Source organism: Podarcis melisellensis, assembly GCF_964234715.1.
Source record: "Podarcis melisellensis genome assembly, chromosome: 10".
Classification (NCBI taxonomy): domain Eukaryota; kingdom Metazoa; phylum Chordata; class Lepidosauria; order Squamata; family Lacertidae; genus Podarcis; species Podarcis melisellensis.
In genome coordinates this window covers 32,365,050-32,388,458 of record NC_138542.1, presented here as the reverse complement: position 1 = coordinate 32,388,458, position 23,409 = coordinate 32,365,050, and the positions used below count along the sequence as shown (strand labels likewise).

General features: G+C 41.1%; 1 protein-coding gene across 1 annotated transcript in view; it reads left to right on the top strand.

Annotated features, from left to right (window-relative positions):
* Nucleotides 1-23,409, top strand: part of PTPRB (protein tyrosine phosphatase receptor type B) — a 74,550-nt gene that overhangs the window by 47,138 nt on the left and 4,003 nt on the right. The window contains exons 18-32 of the mRNA XM_081928141.1: nt 1,590-1,871; nt 2,980-3,258; nt 4,785-4,934; nt 5,465-5,708; nt 8,229-8,335; nt 9,580-9,679; nt 10,205-10,288; nt 10,539-10,620; nt 11,964-12,054; nt 14,267-14,343; nt 16,279-16,413; nt 17,110-17,232; nt 17,944-18,107; nt 18,471-18,606; nt 23,275-23,395. Coding sequence (XP_081784267.1) covers nt 1,590-1,871; nt 2,980-3,258; nt 4,785-4,934; nt 5,465-5,708; nt 8,229-8,335; nt 9,580-9,679; nt 10,205-10,288; nt 10,539-10,620; nt 11,964-12,054; nt 14,267-14,343; nt 16,279-16,413; nt 17,110-17,232; nt 17,944-18,107; nt 18,471-18,606; nt 23,275-23,395 — 2,175 coding nt within the window. The remainder of the gene's footprint in view (nt 1-1,589; nt 1,872-2,979; nt 3,259-4,784; nt 4,935-5,464; nt 5,709-8,228; nt 8,336-9,579; nt 9,680-10,204; nt 10,289-10,538; nt 10,621-11,963; nt 12,055-14,266; nt 14,344-16,278; nt 16,414-17,109; nt 17,233-17,943; nt 18,108-18,470; nt 18,607-23,274; nt 23,396-23,409) is intronic.

Genomic DNA, 23,409 nt, shown 5'->3' with positions numbered 1-23,409 from the left:
TTGCTGCTATCATTGATTGCTTCAATGCTCTAATCAGCAGGTGTAGCAAAATAAAGACACTGGGAAATCCAATAATTGGTCTGCTTTGGCCTTAAGTCCAACAATTTCACTCAGGGTTGCTTGTGCACCTTGGATTTGACTTTTGCATTCCCTGCCCCCCAGGCTTTAGCACTCTCAATATTTCATGTTCCGCTAGTAGAAAACTTTGGGAAGTTCTCCAGTGAACCTGCTGTCTGAAGTGAAGGAGACGAGACAGAAGTTGATGATGCAGGTGAGCTGTGCATAAGCAAGCTGCCGGCTAGCTTTGCAGAGGCTCTTTTTATCAGCACAATATGCAAAACCAGTCAGATACATTTTGGACTGTGCCCTTTACACATCTTCCAAACACGAGAGTGTGGGGTGGTACAAAGTTATTTTGGCACCTGTTTCCACCACGTCACTTTCCCCTTGAACAATGTTTAAACAAAGGAGACAAAGGTCACAGACAGGGCACAGCAGACTACTGAGAAAGCAAAAGGTTAGATAGAGGACATGGTGTTCAGACAGCTGTGGCTTGTCTGTGGGCGGAAGTGTGCTTCACACCCAGCGGGCATTCCTACAGCTGTCAGTAGATGATTTTTGGAAATATGAAAGAAGTCTCCAGTCAAGGTGGAGTAAACAAAGGGCTTGTCCACGCCTGGCTTTAATGTGTATTTCAAGTCCCATTTAAATAGCATTGTCCACATGATGTCCCCCTCAAACATCTCCTATCCTGTTGGTTTCCTCATGCAAATTTGAATTTCCCCAGTCCATTGATAATTTGATAAATTTTGAAAAATACAACTCCACTTGAGACTCTCTCTTTTTTGCTGGGGATCAAGAATCCATTTTGCAACTTGCCTTCCACACACCTTACACTTCCCTAACATCAGCTCTGTTCTGGCAGTGGTAGTACCTAGTATCCTTGCAAACTCCTTAGGCAGCTTAAAAAGAAAAAGAAAACATATTTGTGCAATACTGGAAAACAAAAAACCCATGGTTTCTCCAGATCTCCCTGCTTCATTCCACCCCCCTATTGATTTCACTATATATTACTCTATCACACAACCATATTCCTATTTTAGAATGGGAAATGCATGCCATTTTAGGATTGAATATAAAGTGTGTACATGCAAACATATTTGGAACTGGGAATTCCCTGGTGTGTGTTACTGACGATTCCTGGGTGGATACCTTTTTTAAAAAAGGGTGTACACACTGCTCAGCAGATTCCTGCATGCTTGCCCTGTTTGCACAAAATTAATACATTTGAATCAGCAAATTTGAATGCAGGGAGAAAGCCAAAAGGGAATGTCTACAGGTATGGATGGAAACTAGTGGATTTGATCTTCAGCTGCAAATGAACACAGGTATGGACTAATAAGGTCAAATCTGAATGGAGGAAACATGGATGAGAGTCAACCCAAATGTGAACAAGGCCAAATACATAACTCCTGAACAAAACAGAAATCTATTTGTTGGTTTCCTTCTTAAATTTTTTGGGAATTATTATGTATTATGTATTCAAGAGTAATTATTTATTTTCCCATTTTACGCTTTCTCTCTCTTAGTACCAATCCCTCCGAATACAGTGTCATTTGCTGATGTCACCAACACTTCCTTGTCCATCATGTGGTTGGGTCCTCCTGACTGGACGGATTATGATGACTTCGAACTTCAATGGACCCCAAGGGAGACCCTCACAGTTTCCAATCCTTACAGCAGTAGCAAATCAAAAGGACGCAAAATAAATGGACTCCACCCAGGGAGACTGTATCACTTCAGTGTTAGGAGCGTTAGTGGAATCATTCATAAAACGTACAGTAAATCACTTTCTGGAACCGTGAGAACAAGTAAGACACCATATTGGGACATTGATGAAAAGTTTGGTATTAACCTCCAGTGCTTTAGTTAATGCTCATTTATATTATATTAATTTATATTAGCACTGTAGTCAACAACATCCATAGCCCCAACATCCATTTGGGGACCTGCATCTTACTATGTTACCATATATTTGTATAGTTGTGGTACTGCTGTTGCGATCCACCTTAATGTTAGTCTTGACCCAGTTCTCCACCCCAACCACCAGCTGATTCATGAGTGCTTGTGCAGGGATTGATGTCTTTACCTGTTTCACATTTCTGTTGTATCCTCATCTGCTCTCACTGATCAAATGCATGCACCAGGTTGTCCTAATAGGACAAGGGGGGGGTCACAGGAAGGAAACTAGGTCGGGAAAAGGTTGAGAAAACACTATGGTAAAGAACTCTGTCCCATTGCCAGAATTGAAATAAGGTCTAATGGCCAGTCTAGTTGGCTCCATTGTACATGGAATGATGGGGATGCCATTCTGCAAAATGTCTTAGGACAACCCTGTTGGTTTCCTATGATGTCCCCATCCAGATATTGAGAAGACCCTGAGCTGCTTAGCTTCAGCACGTTTGCTGTATCCATATGTCTTCAAACATTGCCTTTGGACTTAGCTCACGTGACTGTTCTGAGACTGTAATGGGATAGGCATATCTATGACCCCCCTGGGTTCTTATAGGGAGGGTGTGGTATAAATATTGCACACACACAAATAGCAGTGAAACTCCTATCTCTCATCTCAGTCAGCAATAAAACAGTGACCTAATTTTATTACAGGATTATTTTGAGGGTGAATAAGACAAACACTGTGAAGACATAGCATTTTTTAAAAGTGCTGTATAAATGATTCATAACAACAGATATAAGACATAAATATGATTTTGCAAAGTAATAGGTTGAGTTCAAAGGAACTTAAATAATGTGGCTGCCATCTAATTAACTGTAGCATTAACATTAGCATTAGTACATTACCATGCTGTTCCCTAATTTAATTTTAGCTTTCGTATGGTGAGATACATCTTTGTGCTATAAAGTAAGCTCGAAATATACAATGCACATTATTGATTCTGCTCCTGCTTTGCTTCAAAGGGCCAGACAAGATACAAAGTTTGCATTGCCGACCGCAGAACTCGACTGCTATTGCTTGCTCCTGGATCCCTCCTGACTCTGATTTTGATGGATATAGTATTGAGTGCAAAAAAATGGACACTGCGGAGATTGAGTTCTCCAGAAGAATAGAGAGGGAGAGATCTGTGTACAACATCATGACCCTCGTTCCCCATACAAGATACTTGGTTTCCATCAAAGTGCAGTCAGCCGACATGACCAGTGAGGTGGTAGAAGACAATACCATCACTATGATAGACCGTAAGCCTTTTATTGTATGGATGGCTACATTGCATTGCAATGGAAAGCAAAAAGGGGGGAGACAGCTTCCAGTGCATGATGCAATACTTTGAAATGAATGACATGTGGCCATAATGTGGAACATCTGTTCCGCTGCATTCAGTGCATGTTGTAAGAGCTGACATAAGTTCTCAAAGTGCTGAATGTTATTTTTAATTGCTAAACTTGCTTGCTTGACTCATACTTTTAAAAGTCATAGGCAGTTCATATATTCTAACATGCCAGCAAAACTCAGTTATTGGTTTACCTTCCATTTGCAAACTGTTTCTTTCACCTTTCCCCCCTTTTGCATCCTTCAAACAAAACAGCTAGGTGTATCTTCCTTCCTACAGTTATGAAACAGGAAATCTAGATTCTCACAAGCCTTTCTCCCTACTCTTGATGTTTGCTTATTGTACCAGACGTTAAGGGAAGAAAGCATAGCTTCTGTGAATCCTCAACAGTTCAATCATTTCCCCTTCAGAAAAAAATGGAGAAGATGCCATAATGGTGGGTGACAACCATTGGTTTCTGGGCATGTACACACACAGTCTGATGATCTGCATTCAGTGCTGGATGCAGTTGTATTTAGGGTTGCTGTACACATATTGCCGCTGTGTCAGTGCTGTCCTACATCGTTGGTTGATGTAAAGTACATTCTGGTTTTAATCCAATTCATGATGAGAATGCACTTCTCAAGCACTTGCTGCCACCATCTGTATACAGAGAGTGTTTTCTTAAGTCACTTCCTATTGGGGTAGACCTGGTGATGTCTTAGGGTTGTACCACTCGTCCTATCCCACCAGAAATCTGGTTTATTAAAACATATGCAATTAAGCAAGGAAGGAGTTGCATGTGCACAGGTACAGTGAACCTTATTTCCACTAGGGATGGAAGGACCTGCCAATTTCGGTTCTCTTTCTCATTTCCCCCATCTTAAATTTGGTTCTCTACATTCTCTGCAGCAATCTGCAAGAGTTTCTTTAAAGAAAAATCATGACGAAAATCCTTTACATTTTAGTTCGATTTTTTTCCCTAATGAACACATTTTGTATATCTCACTAATGTACCAGCAGTTTTCCTTAATATAAATGCACTTTTAATGCTAAGTGTTCTATTAACAAAGAAGGGATGAGCAGCCTGAAACCACTGTTGAGTCATTAGAATTTGAATTCTAAAGGCATTCGCAGCTGATGGTTGGGTCTTGCAAAGTGCTGTACACTGAGCCCTGCCCACCTGACAAACTTGGCTTGCAGTGGGTGAATCCAGTTTCTTACCCCTGATGTAAAGAGATGAAGAAAGACTACAAAAATCTGCAATGGAGCTCACTGCAACCTAACACACTGCTGCAGTCTACTTGCTAATCTTCAACTACAAGATACGTTTTGGTGGCTGGGAAGAGCATTTCAGTGGATATTTGATTCCACTTGGGTAAAAGTTTGCATTTAGGTGCCTAGTACTTATTGATAAAATACAGCTTTTGTAACACAACTACTGCTATCATTTAGGCCCTCCACCACCACCTGCACATATTCGAGTGAACAAAAAGGATGCAGTCATTACCAAATCTTCCATCCACTTCGCTTTCAATTGCAGCTGGTTCAGTGACACCAATGGAGCTGTGAAATACTTTACCGTGGTTGTGAGAGAAGCTGATGGTAAGTTTCCATGGCTATACAAGATCGCCTGCATTGACATAGTGCCTTTGCCATAGTCTTCCACAATCTGGTTGATCATTGTAAAATCCCATTATGTCCCACAAGGGTGATTTCAATATACAATATTCATGGATAAAGCATCTTAACAGAAAAGTATCAGGGGTCCTTGGTAATCTACAGGCCTGTACAGTGGTACCTCGGGTTAAGTACTTAACTCCTTCCTGAGGTCCGTACTTAGCCTGAAATTGTTCTTAACTTGAAGCACCACTTTAGCTAATGGGGCCTCCTGCTGCTGCCGCGCAGCAGGAGCACAATTTCTGTTCTCATCCTGAAGCAAAGTTCTTAACCTGAAGCACTATTTCTGGGTTAGTGGAGTCTGTAACCTGAAGTGTATTTAACCTGAAGCGTATGTAAACTGAAGCATATGTAACCTGAGGTACCACTGTAATTTGATCCCCACAAGCCTTGTTCTGCAGTAATAACACAGTATTTAACTTCCATTTTTTAACTTTCCAATCACCCCTTTCTAGGCAGTGAAGAGCGGAAGCCAGAACAGCATCACCCTTTGCCTTCTTACTTGGAATACAAACACAACAACTCCATCCAAATCTATCAAACAGATTATTTTGCAAGTAAATGCACTGAAAGCCCTGACAGCGTTTCAAAGAGCTTTGATATTAAGCTTGGAGCAGAGATGGAAAATCTGGGAGGAAAGTGTGATCCAAATCAGCAGAAATATTGCGATGGGCCACTAAAACCCAGGACTGCCTATAGGTCAGATTTAGTGCGGTAATCATGCCACAAAAAAATGCGGCTTGTCATTTGGAACTGTGCTTTCTGGAAGCATTTGAACTACCGAAGATTAATAGCCTCTGTTGCATGATGTTATCTGTGCTTTACTGTGCCATTTATAATAGCTTTGCCCTGCACTGTCTCATAGATAATGTCTAAACATTTCCTTCACCCATGTCTGTCTATCCTGCAGTGCGTTAGATAGAGGACTCTGTAACGTGTCATTTTTACACTGATCGGTGAACGTGCTAATCCCTCAGCGGATAACCTTAGGATAGTCCCTAGTCCTCATTTGCAGTATAAAAGTGTTCAGTGCAGCTAAAATACCAGCATACACATGATGGATACTTTTGAAATTGTGAGCAAAATATACTAGACTCTTTTGTCAGTGTAAGACCAGTTGCCAAATCAAATGGTCCAAAAATCATGATCAAGTTATTTTTCCATTTCCCCCTCCCTATCATAAATCCTGTTGACTTGTGAGAAAAAACTCCAACCTTGTAGGGTCTGAATTTTTACTAGCCTATTTAAAGTACTGCCTATGGTAAGTTTTTTTCCTGAAATTCTCAGACTAGAAAAATGACCTCATGAAAGTATTATCAGTTGGATAACTTTGCCATTGTTCCAGTTTAAAAACAGGTATAAATGTAGAATCATTTTCTGATTGACTGTGGAGTTACTAACCAGGGTCTACCTATTAGTATGGGGCTGCTGAATAATCTGTTACAGCCCAGAACTTAGGTTTGCTGTGCCAACAAATACGTATTTAGGATAAGTGCACCAAACTCTCTGCCAAAACAATATTAGTCATCATAATGCAGAACTTTAGAATCAGAGTGCCAGTTCTTTAGAAGGTGGGCCCAGTTTTCCAAATGTATTATGTAGCCAACTTTGAGAATTGACAATGATAAAGCAAAATAAGCAACACACTGCCCACTGGGTAGTGAGACTAATCATATGTGGTTTCTTTCATCTCTTAAGTGTGCATTAGTCTCAGTGCAAAATGGGCCAGCATGTCTCCCACTCTCTTACAGGTCATTGCAAAACTTTTGTTATAATGCATTTCCTCTGACTATGTTCAAAGGGCTTTTTGAGCTTGCTTGCAGGACTATCCCCTAAAACAAGCAGGGAGCATTTGTGGATTATGAAATGCCCTGTGCAGTTTGTGATCAACATATCCAAAGACAAAGGCCAGGTTCTGCATTGTGATTTAGCAAACAATCTGAAGCACTGTATGCAGCACAGAGAGCAAGCAGTATGATTAAGGTGCAAGGAATTCATAAGAAAAAGGTGGGGAGGGGTTAAGCGCAAAATGTCAGAAGCATCCTAGGTTCTTGCATTCATTTCTTTCTTAAATTATTAGGAGCCAAACTGCAGAGAACTCAGGAGATCCATGACTGGATTGCTCAAAGCCCTTTTATTTACAAAAAAGAAACCACAGAGGGATTGTATTAAGCCCACAGTGCTAGAAAAGCAGGCTTAACTCTTTCTAACAGCTTCCCTTATTTAAATCACACACGCACACTTAGTCTGAAGTTGCTAATGGCTGTAGAATAAGAGGAAAGTAGGTACAATTAGGAATGGAAGAGAAATTTGATTAAGTTTGCATTTAGAGGCGATCTTCCCCAATCTACACTTTCCAAAACAATATGAAAATCAAAACGCAGCATTTTTTTAAAAATCACACTTCTCCAGTCAAGTAAAATGTAAAATGTCTTAGGGTAAAAAGGGCATAAAAACACAGATATTTGTGGAAATGACATATAAAGATGCATTATATTCAGGGAAATACTTTGCAAAAATTCACACTGAAATGTTGATAAATTTCTATTAGGACTTTTAGTGTGCGTATGCATGCATGTGTGCAAACTGATGTAGGTATGTGGAGAACTTAATTTAGACTTAGAAATATCAAAAACTGAGAGTAACCAAAACAGCTTTGCTGACCTCTTTCTGCAGTACAGGCCCTGTATCCCAACGCTACCACCGCAGCGAATAGTAGCTTTGAATGTGGGGTAATTTAAGTCAAGGAAAGTACACAGAGGAAAGAATGGGAAGCATTAAAATTTCTTCTCCGTCCTCACATTTCAAAGTGTTGTGGCCTTGGCCCAATATGGGCACATTACAGATGTTTTCTGACTGGCTGTTGCATCACTCTAAAGCTGTAGGAGATGGAAATTACTAGTAAATTACAAGTAGTGACAGGTCAGAAGCCTGGCTTTGTATATCTTATTACTTTGTGTAGCCTTTAATACAGAACTGGGGTCCTTTGGCCCTCCATATATCATTGGCCTTAGTCCCAGCCACATGGCTTTTGGTCAAGGATCATGGGCATTGTAGTCCATCAACATCTGGAGAGCCACAAGTTCCCCAGCCCTGGTTTAATATTCAGTATTCCTATAACCCTTAACAATTCAAATGCTTCCTTCCATTTAGCACTATCATTGTACATTATACATCCCAGGAAAATCTAATTTTAAAAACCATTCCCCTCCTTTCCAGGATCAGCATCCGGGCTTTCACACAACTCTTCAAAGAAGACCTGAAGGAACTTCCTGAGCCCCTGTTCTCTGATACCTATTTCTCTTTGCCAATTGTTACCGAGTCAGGTCAGTTTCCCCTCCTACCTATGAAGCATTTAAAGGTATCTAAAACCTGAGCATTTGATGGAGACAAAAGACAGCAGGAAGGGGCTTGTAGAGCTCTATCTTGGCCAAAAGTGACTTTCGTCAAATCCATCCATTTAGAAGGCTGATTCAGCCACTGCTATTTAATGAGAACCTGTAAGCAACATGGTTCATGCCACCTTCACTTGGAGACTCTGTAGTGAGCCACCTTTGATGAATCTCTAGAGAGTGTCTGATGTTGTGGAGAATGTGGAAGCCTGCCTCTTAATAGGGACGGGTCATCAGAAGACGATTTTGCAAGTCTAATTTCAGCCAGAGCTGACTGGGACTCATAAAGCTTTATATTGTTCTGCTTTAAGGATTTCTTTTTCATCGCTCCTTCTTTATTTAAGCATTTTCTGCATTTCAGAATTACAGTACATTTGAAACCTGAAATAATATGGGTTCAGCACTAGAATGTTTATTTTTAACACAGTTATCCCCCCCCACACACACACACTTTTTTATATATTTTTATTTATTTTTAGCTACTCATTCATTCAGGAGTTTCTATATTGTGGTTTGACCAAATGGTCACAGGTTGATTTATAATTTTAAAAAATGCTGGCTATGTTCACTGTTGGAGGCAGTATGCCTCTGCATTACCATTTGCTTGGAACCACAGGTAGGGAGATAAAACAGGAGATGAAAGTAACAACCCCTCTTCTGCCGTTTGTCCTCAGCGTTTGGTAACTGACAGAATACTACCCTTTGAAAATGAAGGATTTAGCTATCGCTAACCCTGATTGCTATGTTCCCCCTCCACAGTTGGAGACAATATGCTTCTGAATGCATGCTGCTGGAACCCATGGGGAGGGGAGAGTGTTGTTGTATGCAGGTCCTGCTTGCAAACTTCCCTTTGGTTTCTGGTTGGCCACTCTAACCACAGGATGCTCGACAAAATGGGCCTTTGGGGCAGATCCAGCAGGGCTTCTCTCACGTTTGCTGAAATTGCAAACTGAAATAACAACAACAGTATAAGCAAACTGGCAGTGTTTCTAATAGTTACATAATTCTAATTGGTCCAAATTGTGCCATTGTGTGTGCACACGCATGTGTTTGCATGTGCAGATCCTTGCTAGGAATTGTATCGGAAAACAGCAAAAGGTAGACATAGACTATTCTATCATGACCTTTCTTCTAACTTTAAAACTCTTAAGTCTGATCTGTGTATACAATTGTTTCAGAGCCCTCACTTGGAGTTGTTGAAGGGGTGAGCGCTGGTCTGTTCCTAATAATTATGCTGGTGGCTGTCACTGCATTGCTTGTCTGCAGACGAAAAACAAAGTGAGTAGAAATTCACGTTTCTTTTTTCTTGGCCCCAGAAACAATAAATATAAACTTATTCATCATGCAATGTAAATTTCACTTTGACAGGTGCTCTAAATGCGAGAACTACGATTTTATAGTTGCACCTTTTGAAGCTATTCCTCAGTAGGTCCTAAGTGTGTTCTCTCTCTCTCTCTCTCTCTCTCTCTCTCTCTCTCTGTGTGTGTGTGTGTGTGTGTGTGTGAATCTTGAGTGGTAGATAGATTTGCTATAATATTTATTGGTCCATATAAGTAGGAGCAGGATTGCAGCCTTAATGCTGTTACTGTTCTTTGAAGAGGAGGTGCATCATGTGCAAAGCAGCAGCGTCACACAGAAAAATAGAGGAGTGTGATGTTGCAATGATTCAGTCTTGAATTGTTCTTGTAACAGACATGTTTGCTTTTGGCCACACGAGGTGGCTGTCCTGGCAGGGCAAAACAACATATCTCCCTCACTAGGGCTCTAGATGTAACAAACACTTGACAACTTCTTGTGTTGCAGTAGTGGCCATGAAAGACCAATGGTGAGAATGAGTATTCGCAGGGACAGACCGCTCTCTGTTCACCTGAACCTGGGACAAAAAGGGTAAGGTCAAAGTGCTTGCCTTGGCATCATTGGACAATGCAGTCTTTCTAATCACCATCTGACCTTTTCTTTCTTTTTCTTTCTTTCCAAATAACCTGAAGGAGCCGGAAAGTGTCCAGGTAAGAGCCAATGCTAAGTCATCCTTTCTACTGCATTGGAAAATACTGGCTCTTTGTTTTAATAATGTGTTAACATACGGTGTTTTCTTTCTCTCCTTGCCCCTCCCCGCGCCCTGCTTTGAATGTTTTAGCCCCGTAAAAGTCAGTCAGTTTGAAATGCACTTCACCAAACTCCAGGCAGACTCAAACTACCTCCTGTCAAAGGAATATGAGGTAAGGACCAATCAGAGTGAAAAGAATGGGCTGTTTGGGTACATCTGGCTATCATTCACAATGCATTGACTCAAGGCCAGTCGTATTAAAGGAGACCGGATCAGTGGCGGTTGACATACGCAGGGAGAAAACGTTGCATTGTTTGGGAATAATAATAATAATAATAATAATAATAATAATAATAATAATAATTTTATTATTTGTACCCCACCCATCTGGCTGGGTTTCCCCAGCCACTCTGGGCGGCTTCCAACAAAGATTAAAAATACATTAAAATGCCACACATTAAAAACCTCCCTTCAGATGTCTTCTAAATGTCATCTTTGACATCTGATGGGAGGAGGCGGGCGCCACTACCGAGAAGGCCCTCTGCCTGCTTCCCTGTAGCTTTGCTTCTCGCAATGAGGGAACCGCCAGAAGGCCCTTGGCGCTGGACCTCAGCGTCCAGGCAGAATGATGGGGGTGGAGATGCTCCTTCAGCTATACTGGGAATCAAGATGGAAAGGGACATGACATAGATAGCAGCAGGTATCAGAGGGAGGGAGGTATCAGTGGAATAGGGCTCTAGGGCCTAGGCTAAAAAATGCAGGTGCCATTTTGGGGTCCTTGCTCAACAGTTTTCAGCAACCGACACAAACTGTTTATATCAGCATTTTGACCTGAAGTGGCTGCTGAATATTACTGTGCACTATTTGTTCCTCCTGGTTTGTTCCCTCTCTGCTGTTTCTCCTTTGCAGTACCCAACAGTATGTATATATGGTGCTTTTCCACTCTTGGTTGGCACTTATTGGGTCTCTGAGCAGTGCAGCTCATCCATCTATGTACATCGCCCTCAGGCATCCCCTCTCAATCCAATTAAGAAGAGCCATCCTGGATCATGCCCATCTTGTGCAGCATCCTGTTCTCACAGATGCCAACCAGTTGCCTATGGTGGAGGGCGGCAGGACACCTGCAAGCAGGACCTGAGTGGAACATCACATTCCTTTCTTGTGATTTCCAGGTTGATCCTCTATGGACAATACGAGTACATTGCATGTCAGCCTCCAAAGTCTTTATTGTTTGCATTTATTTAAGCAAGTTCCCACGTTTCTAAGCAACAGACTCATCTGGCATGATGAGAAGTGGCTCTGTTGTATAGTAGCTTAGCACTAGAAATTGCCTTGGAGAGGTGAGGATCAAAGGCTTGAACCATTTGGTACTTGGCACAAATCCAGAACTGCTTGAATTCAATCACACATCTGTTTCCACCCTTTAGTCTTGAATAGCTGATGTGCTATAGAGACCATATATGAATATAATTTAACCATTTTCATCTCCTCTTTTCTTTCTTTTGGATTTTACAGGATCTAAAGGATGTGGGTCGAAACCAATTGTGTGACATAGCACTTTTGCCAGAGAACAGAGGGAAAAATCGATACAATAATATATTGCCCTGTAAGTTTCCTGCTGGATGCAAGCCTTTTCTTTTTCTCTTCCTACATCTTTTCAGCAAGAATAAGAGAGGCAGGAAATGTGGTATATCCTTCATCCCAGTACTTCTACCTGGCAGGAAAGCACCACTCCCATCAAGGGGTCTTACCCTTTGATATTCATACTGCAGGTCGCATAAATGAGAGAATTCTCTCACTTCGAACCCAAAGTGCAGTGACTAATAATGTTCATCTTGGTTATGAAAGGCTTCAGCCGTTAAAGCAATTTTGCTGAATTGTCACTGTTGATGGTAGGCAGATGTAGCAATAAATAGCAACCTTTGCATGCATGGTTGGTTTTATGTGATCAGCCAAAAGACAAACAGCCGAGTTTAGTATTTGCTCAAAAAAACCAGAAACCAAACCTGTTCTAATACGTCCATAAATCACTCAACCAGCATTACTGATTTGGTAGGCAGTAGATTTTTCTTTTATCTATCAGAATAAATTTAAAGTCCACAGAAAGATTAATGGTCCATGACTTTAGAACACAGAACAAGTGAAAGTAGGATGCGTTTTCAAAAAGTGCATGTCTTTTTTTCATCTACAAACTCTAAGAACTCTACCGCAACGTGTAAAGAAGAGAATAGCAATAAAAACAGGATCTCCATAGTATACTCTCTCATGTTTTGGGAACATTTACTGAGACAGCGAGGAGTCCCAAGTCAAATAGCCAAGATAAGAGGAACAGCCTCCCTCATCTTAACTGGTGAAGGTGTCAACCGAATCTTCCATGACATCTTTTTGAAGGGTCAGTTTAAGTGATCAGAGAGAAGATATCCCAAAGCTAAGAAACCTCTCAAGCAGCATTTATGTTTTTAGTATAATTTCACGTGGGAGGGTTTTTCTTTCAGCTGTTAATAAAAGTAGTACTCAATGTATCCAATGATGAATCTTTGGAGACAAAAATCTGGGCTACAGTGTTGTAACAGAATTTGTCCCCATGGTGAAGTCCTCATCTCAGCTTCACACAAGCAAGTGTCCTGTCCCATAAGTGGAGTCTTGTTTGAGAAAAGAACTGAGGACAGAAGATCTAATTTTAATCCACAAAATTAGTCATGGTCACATGTCTCCACTCTGTCCAGGAATAGAGGTTTTGTGGGAAATCCTACTCGGGCAAATTTATCATATTACTTGCTTGCTAAAAGGTAATAAGAGGACAATGAAGAATGCAACCAATTTTTATGGCTGCAATGAAATACATTTTTCACTTGCTGCTGTGCCTCCAAAAGACTTTTGTGCAATGTGAAACCTCAACAGCTGGGCGTGTCTATATGCTAACCGCTCGTCCATCTCTCTTCCTTGATCTTGGAGTCATGGAAGAATCAGCTCATCATCATTTCTCCCCTCCTTGCACCCTCTTGTACCTTCTGCTACCTAAAGCAGTGTCCCAAGAAACTCAAAATCTGGAACCTGAAAGCTGCTCCAAAGCCATCCAGTATAGCCATCCAGTAGTATGAGGAATTGCAGTCAGGAAAAAGAAAACACCAGAACACATGGAGATGTTCTTGCACAAACCTAAGGAACACTGAATCCTGGTTCTCTAGCTTTGTTATAAAATTGTCCATGATATAAGATACAAAAGAAATAGCCTGATGACACATCTAAAAATCTACATGTATATTTCCTCTATATTGTCAATTCCTGCCTTAGCTAATCAGAGGTTTTGCAGCCAGTTGGAATAATTCCCAGTATATTTGCCTGTAAGAATTCATTTCCAAACCCATATTTCTGCATCATGCTTCTGAAAGTTTTCAGCTACTATATTTCACCAAAAGAGAGGGCAGACAGATAAAAATGAGGACAAGATTCCTCCACCTTTAATTGTTGTGTAACAGGGGAAAATTCTGCAGGTGTGACTTTCATGTTTCATTCTGCAGGTGTGACTTTCATGTTTCATTCTGCAGGTGTGACTTTCATGTTTCATTCTGCAGGTGTGACTTTCTAATCTTTAGAGTCATCAGCATGATTTGTCTCCTAGTTAAGAAATTCCCTGCCCCCATTTCTAGCATGCCTAGATGAAACATACTGAATAAATATGGACCATCATTGCTACATACATACAATTGAATATTTAGATTCATACCTTGACTGTCAGTACTTATTCATTGTTATGCTTTTATTAAAATTAAGGGAACCAATAGTGAAAATGTTTTTGCAATGAATCTCTTCCACAGATGACACAACGAGAGTAAAACTTTCAAATGTAGATGATGACCCATGCTCTGACTATATCAATGCAAGCTATATCCCAGTAAGTGACTCCGTGCTTCCTTTTTACAGCCCTTTTAAAAATTGGGTATTTGACAGCAATTTTTACTCAAGTTCATAAACCTCTAATCCTCATACCCAGCCCAGTTATACTTACAATCCAAATTTGAAAATTGTGCCTGGCAGGCTGCCATAGAAATGAAATTCAGTAATCACTTAAGGCCATTTTCTGGACTTTCTGTAGCTTTGTGTGAGCAGCATTAGAATCAGCCAAGAACAACTTTTTAAATATCTCTGTCTTTGTGGAACGTCTACAGATAGGTACAACTGTTTGGCACACAGTGCCTGAAATTGTACTTCATCTTGAAAGCATGCATATCTTACATTAAAGCACAACTGGCAAAGATTACACTCTCATTTGTCATAAATGGCAGAATGTCTCCAGATCCATAGATCACCAAATAATGTCCTATCCATGGTGGTCTATCTACCTCCCACAACCCATGATCTGGTTTCTAATCCCTGTATTAGTGTTTTCCTAAGTCACATTTACGTTTTGCTTTCCTCTCATAAGGTAGACCAGTGTTCTTCAACCATGGGTTCCCCTGTATTGTTGGACGGCATCTCCCATCATCCTCAAACTGCTTAGCCAATCATGGGGGATTCAGAGACCCAAGGCTGAAGGACAATGAGCTATACTGTTGTGAACACTCAATGTTAAAATTTTCACTCTGTCATCTATTGTAATTATAACTGTGGACACTCCAGAAGACCTTGATGAATTGATTGGGTGACTTTGTTGCCATGACATCCCAGTTTAGGATATTATTTCTGTTGTTGTTGATCTTGCCCATCCTTCTGTTGGCAAAATGGTTCTCTTTCTCCCATTTTATTCTCACAATGAACCTATGAGGTAGGCAAGATAGGGACCGGTGGCCCAATTTCACCTAATGAGTCTGATGGCTGATGAGGGATTTGAACAGCTTTGGCCATGCCAGTGTTCCCCAGATGCTTTTTACTACAATTCCCATCATCCCTTGCCATTGCCGATGCTGCCTGGGGTTGATGGGAAATGTAATCTGAAACGGCCATAGGGCAGCAGGTTGGTAAAGGCTGGCCTAGTACAATATAGTTAACATGAACAAGAGGAGCTAATAAATATCTCCTAACAAGATCCAAGTTGTTGGGTAAACTGAATTTACTGTGGTCTAACCCACAGACCCTAGGGCTTGCCGATCAGAAGGTCGGCAGTTCTCCCTGTGACAGGGTGAGCTCCCAATTTTAGGTTCCAGTTCCTACCCACCTAGCAGTTCGAAAGCACATCAAGTGCAAGTAGATAAATAGGTACCACTCCGGCAGGAAGGTAAATGATCTTTCCATGCGCTGCTCTGGTTTGCCAGAAGCGGCTTAGTCATGCTGGCCACATGACCCGGAAGCTGTCTGTGGACAAACGCTGGCTCCCTCGGCCTATAGAGCGAGATGAGCGCCGCAACCCCAGAGTCATCTGTGACTGGACCTAATGGTCAGGGGTACCTTTACCTTTACTTTTAACATTTTCCTTGGGAAGAATCAGTGGATAGGCTTTGATCATAATCTTGCTGTTGTTTCTTAATTTCAAAACCGTTAGTCTTTTTTTTAACCTAGAGCTATTTGTCCTTCAGGCCTCTTTTAAAGAAAAGCCTGCTCTCCCCTTGCATCATTCTGTTTTGCATTGTGTGAGTCGATCTTGAGAGGGCAAGGACGATTGGCTGGTGAGGAATGGATGGTATTGTTTTGCGGCATTGTGCTTGGAGTACAGTGCCTTTTGATCCCCGTGATTCAATGCACTGACACATTCTCTTTCTCTTCTCCAATCACCTTACTGCTCTCAAGCCTCAAAGCAACCTTCAGCACTGTGCTTTAAAGCCAGTTATCCAAGAAAGATGCCTCTGCATACGACGACACTATCTAAACTAATCATAGGTTTCTAAATTGGCAGGGCAATAATTTTCGCAGGGAATATATCGCAACTCAAGGACCTCTGCCCGGCACAAAGGATGATTTCTGGAAAATGGCATGGGAACAGAATGTTCACAATGTTGTCATGGTAACCCAATGTGTTGAGAAGGGTCGGGTGAGTAAATAGCTTTCCTGTTTCTTGATTACATATATGTATCTATATCTCACACTAGCACTAGGGATAACCCAACCAGGGTCAGGACATGTTGCATTCCACATCGTGTAAAGAGCTTCACGACAAATGCATGAAAAGATCTACAGAAGATAATCCAAGTTGCTTTCTGCCTTGGAGCCATTAGTCCTCCAGTAGCAGATCAGTGTGCTAATGTGATTATCTTCCAGAAGGAAGGCTGGGTGTGGATCAGCGATGCTATTGGTGCACAGGACAGCTGTCGTTTTAATGTGAAATTGCTACTCTTTTCCCCGTAAGAAATGAGTGAACATGACAGAAGATAGCAGGATGTACCTGTTGAAGCGTGGCTAGTTACGTGGCTTACTGTGGGAGAATAATGAGTGGGCAGCATTAAAAACCCTCTGTCTGAAAGCACCCTAGCATTCTACAGTTGTAATTTGCATCCTGATAAAATCTGCACTATGCTTCTAGAAGAGAATACATCATAATTTGTGCCATCCATGTAATTGTATATAATTGTATATAATTTGCTGGGCCTTTTAAAGTTAAATATAAAGAATTCACATCAACTGATGTTATGTTTTGTCATTTTTGTTTATTCATTACCAAAGGGAATATAGGCATAAAAGTAAATCTATTCTTCTGATGGTAAAAGCAGACTCTTCTTTGTTTCTTTAGGTGAAATGTGACCATTACTGGCCCTTTGATCAGGACTCCTTATATTATGGAGACTTAATAGTCCAGATGCTATCTGAGTCAGTACTCCCAGAATGGACAATACGAGAGTTTAAGGTTTGCAGTGTAAGTATAATATAACTATTTTAGCAAGCCTTCCTAAAAAATAAAGTTACACTGGCAGAGAGTGAGTATTAAATAATCAACTGGTTCCTTGGGCCAGAAGTTAAAGACTAGGAGTCTCCCAATCCGATACTTATTTACCTGGGAGTAAGTCTCACTAAACAAAATGAAAGTTACTTCTGAGTAGGCATGTAAGAACTGCTCAGTGGAAGTTGTTTCTCACATTACAATGAAACAACATGAGAGTGTGTTTGTGTTTTGAAGAGGCATGCAGATATCATTCTACTGTCACAGCATGAAGCAACCAACTTTCAGCTAACTCTTTGAGCTGTTAGATCTGACTAGTGTGTGGCAAATATGGCCCGGTTGCTGCTGTGTCATAAACTTTATATGCCTATCTATCTGCCAGATCCTTCTCACAGTTTTTTGTTTCCTGGTCTGACTGAGAGCTATTTACAATTGAAATAAAAAGCCAAGTGTCATCCCTTATCTCAGGTCTGGGGGGGTGAGCTTTGGCCCTCCAGATGTTGCTGAACTACATCTGCCTTCATCTGTGGCCATTGACCATGATCACTTGGGCTGGTGGGAGTTGAGGTTCAGCAACCTCTGGAGGGCCAAAGGTGAGAACCTGCCTACTCAGCGGAGATACACAGTGGTGTATATTGTCTGCTTTCCATGTCTAATTTTCCCCTCTGCCTTCAATTGACCTTATAGGAAGAGCAGCTTGATTCCTCTAGACTCATTCGTCAGTTCCATTACACGGTGTGGCCAGACCATGGTGTACCAGAAACCACCCAGTCCCTCATCCAGTTTGTGAGAACTGTACGAGATTATATCAACCGAACACCCCGTGCAGGACCAACCATAGTACACTGCAGGTATTAGCAGGACAACAGTGCTTTGAAGACTGGGTTGGGGGTGGGCGAGAGAGCATCAAAAAGTATTTGCCTTTTATTTGCTTTCCAGACTCATTGAGCAGGTAGGACTTCTGATAGCCAATTGGAAGTTTAAGTCTTCCCCAAGTGCAAAGGGTACCTATCAAGAGATCATTCTTCCAACCGTTTTGCCGGTGGGCAGCACTGAGAAGTTTCCCTGCTTCTCTCTCAGCTAAAATACAAAAGATGGAAATGATGGCAATGAATACAAATGAGAGCTCAGCTTGAGCCTCCTGTGTCTTACTAGCTAGATGAGGAAGAGGAGCAGCAAATCAGGAGACACACTGTTTCTGTATTCTTTTTCAGTGCTGGAGTTGGAAGAACAGGCACCTTTATTGCACTGGATCGAATTCTTCAGCAGTTGGACTCAAAAGACACTGTGGATATTTACGGGGCTGTGCATGATCTGAGGCTTCACAGGGTCCACATGGTCCAAACAGAGGTAAGCATTATTAGGATGCCACTATTATCATACCACAATAACCGGAGAGTCCTTGCTAAAAACTGAATTGTTTGGTTCAAACCAGTGTATGAAATTCCAAAACACTTTCCCCACTCTCCAGTCTTCCTGGCCCACTCTTCTGGGTTTGGGTGAGGTTCTGGTGCTGCTGCTTCCCACAAGCCCCTTCCCTCACCAGCCCTCCCCAAACTCTGCTTGTTTCCACCCTCACCCTTCCTCTCAACAGAAATAAGTCTCCAGGCCAGTGGTTCCCAACCTTTTTTTGGCCATGCCCCACCTAAGCATCTCTGAAATCCTGATGCCCTCCCCATGACATATAATTCTTATTATTCAAAAAGTGAACTCCTATTCACACGAAGGAAGCCTAAAAGGCCAGTAACTGTTAACTCATTCTTGAATTGCCCCCCTTAAAAATCAAATTGCCCCCCTGTGGTGTGTGCGCCCCACATTGGGAACCATGGCTCTAGAGGTTTCTCCAGCTCCTTTTCCTCCTTGTGCCCATCTTTCCTCAGTTCTACATCATCTCCCTCCCTTCTCAAATTCCTGGTCATTTAGAAACTGCTAATCAGCTAGGGGAGGTGGTCAGCTAGCATAGATAAGCTGTTCTCATTTTTATGTGTTTTTATCTTGCATTTTTTATGCTGTGTACAAATGAAAGCTGGTATACAAAGTTAATAAATAAATTGCTGGTCAGCTAGCAACTGCTTGTCAGTTATGGGAGGAAGTCAGCTAGCAAAGGTAAGCTAGGCACAGGTAACTTTCCTCAAGGGCCAGAGTCTCTGTTCCCTGCTGTGATCTCAGATTGCATTAGAACACCACTGAAGGAAATGGAACGTTGTCATCCCCATGCAGGGGGTGTTGGCAGGGGTTGCAATCCCAATTAGCAGTTGGGTAAAGCCTACTGCTTCCCACACTAGGGACATGATTCAGCCCCCCCCCCCCCGCCACTCAATCCCCTTGCTGGAAATGTGTGGGTTTTTAGAAATAAAAAACACCCTGCATTTAAGGGCACAGATTAGTGAGCCAATGTATCATCTAGGCCTTAGCTCATCCCTCTTTGTCTTCTTGGACCTCATGCATCATTTCCTAAAAGTGCTGAGTTCTCATGTAATGTCTGGATTTCTATGGCTATCCAGCCACCCGTCCTATAACAAAGCTTTGCTTGTACAGCAGTACCTTAAGTACCTTTTATCTCCCATGATGCCAGCTAGCCGCACTTCAACAGGAGGTTTTTTTTCCCCCCTTCTCCTTTCTTCGCTCCTTTTTGTACACCTTCTGTATTGCACAGATGAATGCTGGTACTACAAAACAATCAGTAGCTGCTGCAGCTTAATTACTTAACTTTTCAAAATACGAGGGGGATGTACTTGCTCCCTAACAGCAGTCTCACAAGAAATGTAGTCCTTTACAATGAGGGAAGTGAAAGCAATTTTCACCAGCTCTGGGGAAGTGCCTGTTTCGCTATCCATTTATATAGACAGTAATTTACAGGCACTCTGGACAAACAACTAGGGATTTTTTTCCCCTCCATGGGTGAAATAGGGTCAGTGTTTCAGAGCATTAGGCTTAGTGGGGTAGACAATGGTTCAAAAGATGAGACATACTTAGGAGCTCTATGTATGAGTGCTTAGAAAACCATCAGACAAACAGCCAGAGATAAAGAAGGATATATAACTGAAGATGTAGATACTTATCTGTGAGCTTATTACTTAGAAGCTGCAAGGTCAGAGGGAGAGACAACTTTTAGTGTGTTCTATTTATTTACCAAGCAGGTCTTGCCATCATTCATTATTATGGTATTGGGAAGAAGAGATCAGTCTCTTCCCAACATGTTGTTCACAAGTGGGTAATAAAACAAGATGAGAGCACAATTCTTTAATTTAAAACACACAGAAAGAGAGAGAGAGAGAGAGAAGTCAGTCACATAATGCTATTTAACCAGAGATACTAGAAAACAAAGAAAAGCAATGTGTACATTTCTGTGCTCTCTTAAGAGGTATTGCAATCACAGGCTAACCCAAAGTGAGCTATGATACTAGTGGCTTTACTTGCAGTGCCAGTTCCCAGAGGTTGGTGCTACTGTTGTTCATGAGGACACTTGCTATGCTTGCAACCAGGATGCTTCCAGATAGGGATAGGTGCTCCTCATGCATGTTTGTTTGTTTGTCTAGATGCCATTGCTGGCATCAACATACCAGCTAATATTTTTTCCTCATTTAATCTGGATTTTAAGTGTAAAAATAAGAAGTTAAAACAAAAACAAAAAACACCCTGATGCCAGCTTCCCATTTGCAATATCTGAAGGACATCTTTGCAATATTAAGCCCCTATTTGGAACCATCACAGCATTATGCACGCTGCTGTGAAGTCCAGGAAAACATGCATCTTGCATGTAAAATAAAATAATAATAAAATAATTTATTTATACCTCACCCATCTGGCTGGGTTGCCCCAGCAGCTCTGGGCGGCTTCCAACACATATAAAAATCTAACCAAACATTAAGGACTTGGCTACATTGGTAAATAAAAATTGCTTTATATGCATTGTTTATGCTTTCTACGACTGTGACACCAGCTGCGTACTGCGGAGTTTCGTTTTTGCTAAGCCGATTTCGCACACAAAGTTTACAGCGCATTTAACTGAAACACTTCTTTGATGTGTCTAGATCTAGCCTAATAGTAACAATCTGATCCAATATAAAAAGTCACAATAACTTTAAAATAAACAACATACCAAGCAAAGCGACATTCAGCAATCCATCAGGATCTAATAGTAAACAGTAAAATTAAACCTCAGCATATAATAATTAAACAGTTTGCACTTATCAGCCACAATAGAGAATTACAGTACATCTCCCTCAATGGTAGAGAACAGGGGAGGAAACAAACAGAAGGACAAATGCGTTGGGAAAGTCTTATTATTATGCTGGAAATATGGAGTGGGGGAGGATTAAACAGGAAGAGTAGCAGAACTGGGAGAGCGGATTGTTAAAGTTCAGTGTTGTAGTCTGGGATCCTGCAAGCCTTCATTAGTTTAAATTCTTCCTGGTTGGCTGTTGGGAATTTCTCCCTCCCCTCCAACCAGGCACAATGAGAGAGGGACTGTTCCAGCAGTATCAAAATCCAGGTCTGTTTAATTTGTCAGGTTACAGTCATCTACAAATTTCTGTGTGTCTCTTGCAATACAGAGACTTAGACTGTGCTTAGCACTGTTTGAAAATGCTATGGTGCTGTTGCTTGGATCATAATGAAAAATCCAAGTGCTTCCTAATAAATGAGATGCTCTAATATGTTCAGGCTTAAGGTTTTTAACAAGCAAAGCTGAGAAACCTGTGTTATAATTGTGGGGGAGATTTTGCATGTAGGCACTGAAAATGATTGCATTGCAAAAAAAAAAAAAAAAAAGACGCCTTAGTCACAAGGCTGGCATCACTCTGGAAAATATTACTACCATTAAGATGATGAGTATTATTAATTGAATTAACTAATGGGGATATTCTTCCTTCCTAGTTGGAAAAATGAAACTAATTTATTTTTAGATGGGATTTACAATAATATTCCAGTTATCTGGTATAAAAGTGCGGAGAAGATTGAATGGTTTTGAGTTCTTTCATTACATTTAAAATTCAACATTTTGAACTTTACTATGATCCAAGCAGAATAGGAAGGAGGCAAAGAGGCCTCCACAGTCTTACTGCCACAGACTTGCTGCTTCTGTCAAGGAAATGGACCTTTCGGATCTACCTAGCATGGCTATGGGCTAAAATGTACTGTGCAGTCATGCAATGCAGCTCATTTAAACCACTTGTACATTTCTGGATCAAAGAGGTCAATACTTCATAGCATGTTGGGGGCTAGCAAGAACTTACAGGTGGGTGTTGAAATAAACAGAGGGAAAATCTCACCTCCCCCCCCCCATTCATGCTCTATAATCTAGTAGCATTACAGAAGTCAAGGGCAGGAGCAACCATTCTGAACCATCTAATGTGGTATGCATGGTGGGGAGCTAACATTCCATTTCAGTCTGGTGGTATGTCATCCAAACCCAATGCCTCCAGTCCATTCAATTATTAGGAATTCTGGCCCTTTAACACTTTAAATTATGGCGGAAAGAGAACACTTGGATAAGAGGAATCCCCATCCTAATAAGCCAGCTGCAAAAGGCTCTCTAAGCTATGAATGAAGCAGACCCCCCCCCAACAACTTAATGATTCAAGTGTTGATTGGTGTCAAGAGATTAGAGGGATCTGTCCATTTTGATTTCTCACAATTTCTCATTTTTCAAATCTTAATTTCAGCTTATCTAGTTTCTGTGCACATTTGCAATTTTCAAAGAAGCCGTATGAAAATTCATAATATTGTGTCCATGCCTCCTAATATACACAGATTTATCTGTTATATGATTTTTTTTGCAAGCAATTTGCACCCAATGCATGCTCTCTCTTTAATATGGTTTGGTTACAGAATGACAATGCAAAATTCATAAAATAGTGTGTGCGTTTTTTCCCAGGGAAAGCTGTTTTCCAGTTCATATATTGGTTCAGAAAGTCCAAAATGACCTGAACAAATATGTTCTCCTATCACTAGGAAAGGAAGACCTGGAAAAAACATTTTTTCCTCATCTTGACACATTCTCTTCCTTCATTGTAGTGTCAGTATGCGTATTTACATCAATGTGTGAGAGATGTTTTAAGAGCAAGAAAGCTACGCAGTGAACAGGAAAACCCATTGTTTCCAATATATGAAAATGTGAATCCAGAGTATCACAGAGGTAAGGATTTATTT